General features: G+C 39.4%; 1 protein-coding gene across 1 annotated transcript; it reads left to right on the top strand.

Moving 5' to 3' along the window:
• Positions 1-576: 576 nt before the first annotated feature.
• Positions 577-1299, top strand: LOC128115876 (zinc finger protein 431-like; the record flags this gene model as incomplete). Its single annotated transcript, XM_052747014.1, has 2 exons — positions 577-851; positions 1020-1299. Coding segments are annotated over exons 1-2 (555 nt in total), but the record flags the coding sequence as incomplete, so codon positions are not given.
• Positions 1300-2978: the final 1679 nt, after the last annotated feature.

Genomic DNA, 2978 nt, shown 5'->3' with positions numbered 1-2978 from the left:
TATGCCAAATGCTCTGATTGGTCAATAAATAAAATACTCATTGGTCAGTGGCCAGGCAGGAAGTATAGGCGGGACTAACAGAGAGGAGAACTGAGAGAACAGGAAGGTGGGAGGAGACACTGCCAGCCACCGCCATGACAAGCAGCATGTGCAGACGCTGGTAAGCCAGGAGCCATGTGGCAAGGTATAGATTTATAGAAATGGATTGATTTAAGATATAAGAACAGTTAGCAAGAAGCCTGCCATGGCCATACAGGTTGTAAGAAATATAAGTCTCTGTGTTTACTTGGTTGGGTCTGAGCATCTATGGGACTGGCGGGTAAGAGTGATTTGTCCTGACTGTGGACCAGGCAGGAAAACTCTAGCTACAACCACATCTCCCTGTGATTCTTTTATTTGACCAGTGCAGAAGACAGATGGATAATGTAGAATGACAGTAGATTATTGAAAACTCCATCAGCATTGTGGGCTTCAGGCTTGGCTTGAGGATCTGGTGCCAGTGGTTTTGTGTGCTGTGCTGTGAGTTCTGCTGCAAGAAACTGAGTAGAGAACATGGGAGATCTGGAAAACCATGCTATGAATGCAGTGACCTATAATGATGTGCATGTCAACATTATTCAGGAAGAGTGGGCATTGATGGATCCTTCACAGAGGAATCTCTACAAAGATGTGATGCTGGAGACCTATGTGAACCTCACTGCTATAGGCCACAATTGGGAAGTTCTTGAAGATGAAGAACATTGTCAAAGTTCTCAAAAACATGGAAGGCATGAAAGAGGTCATACTACAGAGAAATCATCTGAACACACTCAGTGTGGTCAAGTCTTTGTACATCACAGTCATGCTCCAAAGTATAAAAGAACTCATACTGGAGAGCAACCCTATGAATATAATCAATATGGTAAAGCCTTTGCACACCCTACTCATCTTCAAGTACATAAAAGAACACGTACTGTAGAGAAACCCTATGAATGTAATCAGTGTGGTAAAGCTTTTGTTCGTCATAATGATCTTCAAAGGCATGAAAGAACACATACTGGAGAGAAACCGTATCAATGTAAGCAGTGTGGTAAAACCTTTGCTCATCACAATACTCTTCAATCGCATGAAAGAACACATACTGGAGAGAAACCCTTTGAATGTAGTCAGTGTGGGAAAGCCTTTGCTCATCATAGTACTCTTCAATCACATAAAAGAACGCATACTGGAGAGAAACCCTATGAATGTAATCAGTGTGGGAAAGCCTTTGCTCATAACAGTACTCTTCACAGGCATGAAAGAACACATACTGGAGAGAAACCCTATGAATGTAATCAGTGTGGAAAGCTTATGATCGTCATAATGATCTTCAAAGGCATGAAAGAACACATACTGTAGAGAAACCCTATGAATGTCATCAGTGTGGTAAAGCTTTCGCTCAACACAGTCCTCTTCAAGAGCATAAAAGAGTTCGAGGCCAGCCTGGGCTACCAAGTGAGTTCCAGGAAAAGGCGCAAAGCTACACAGAGAAACCCTGTCTCGAAAAACCAAAAAAAAAAAAAACACATACTGTAGAGAAACCCTATGAATGTAATCAGTGTGGTAAAGCCTTTGCTTATCACACTGCTCTTCAGTTGCATGGAAGAACCCACACTGGAGAGAAACCCTATGAATGCAATCAGTGTGGTAAAGCCTTTGCTCAAAACATTGCTCTTCATTTGCATGAAAGAACACATACTGGAGAGAAACCCTATGAATGTAATACCAGTGTTGTAAAGTCTTTGCTCGAACAATACTCTTCAAAGGCATAAAAAGACACATACTGGAGAGAAACCCTAGGAATGTAATCAGTGTTGTAAAGCCTTTGCTCATCACTCTTGTCTTCAAAAGCATAAAAGAACGCATACTGGAGTGAAACCATACAATTGTAATCAGTGTGGTAAAGCCTTTGCTCATCACACTGCTCTTCAGTTTCATGGAAGAACACATAATTGGGAGAAACCCTATGAATTTAAACAGCGGGGTACAGCCTTTGCACACCCCAGTCATCTTCAAGTATATAAAAAGACACACTGTAGAGAAACTCTTTGAATATTATCAATGTGGTAATGCCTACTGAAAACACAGCAACCCTATAATTATAAAACTTTTAGTGTGTAATTGGTCTCTTCAAGCCTTTGAATATAACATTAGACTTTGAAGTTCCAAAAAATTCATACCAAAGGAAATCTGAATATATATGAATTGCTATGATCTTTAGCCAACATACTTACATTTAATTACACAAGATTAATTATTTTGGAAAAAAAATATAAAATGTGTCAATAATCTGTTCAAGCATTATAATATCTCTTTATTTTGTTTACACCTGTCAACTAATATGGACAAAAGGCCTATAAATTTAAATGATAAGGTAACCCTTTTAGATTTCATACATCTCTTCAAATACATGAAATAATAAATTCTGGTGTAAAATTTCATAAAAAAAAGAAAACTCCATCAGGTAATGACTCTGATTGAAGTTGCTATACCAGATATGGTGTCCTTACTTGAGCATATTAACACATCTCTTGGTACATGGTATGCAACCATTGATCTAGCAAATTTCTTTTTCTGGGTATCTGTCTAGGTGTGGTATTCCACATAGTATTTCTGACCACGGATCTCATTTCATAGCCTGAGAAGTGTGACAGTGATCCCATGATTGTGAAACCCATGGGCTTCACCATGTTCCTTACCATTATGAAGTAGAATACCAGATAGAAAGATGGAATGATCTTTTGAAGACACAGTGCCAATTAATTGGCAACATCCTGGGGGAGGGAGGCAGGCTGGGACATAGATCTCTAGAAGGCAGTATATTCTTTGAAAAGGCATCCCACATAAGGTACACTTTTTCCCATGACCAGAATTAATCAGTCCAGGAATCAATGGGTGGACAAAGGAATATTCCCACTCATTGTCACTTGAGCTAGCTACTAGAAAAAAATTGCTTCCTG

Source organism: Peromyscus californicus, unplaced genomic scaffold, assembly GCF_007827085.1.
Source record: "Peromyscus californicus insignis strain IS unplaced genomic scaffold, ASM782708v3 Scaffold_10__1_contigs__length_136768540, whole genome shotgun sequence".
Taxonomy (NCBI): Eukaryota; Metazoa; Chordata; class Mammalia; order Rodentia; family Cricetidae; genus Peromyscus; species Peromyscus californicus.
Note: the sequence above shows the minus strand (reverse complement) of the source record. Positions and strands in the feature narration are given on the sequence as shown.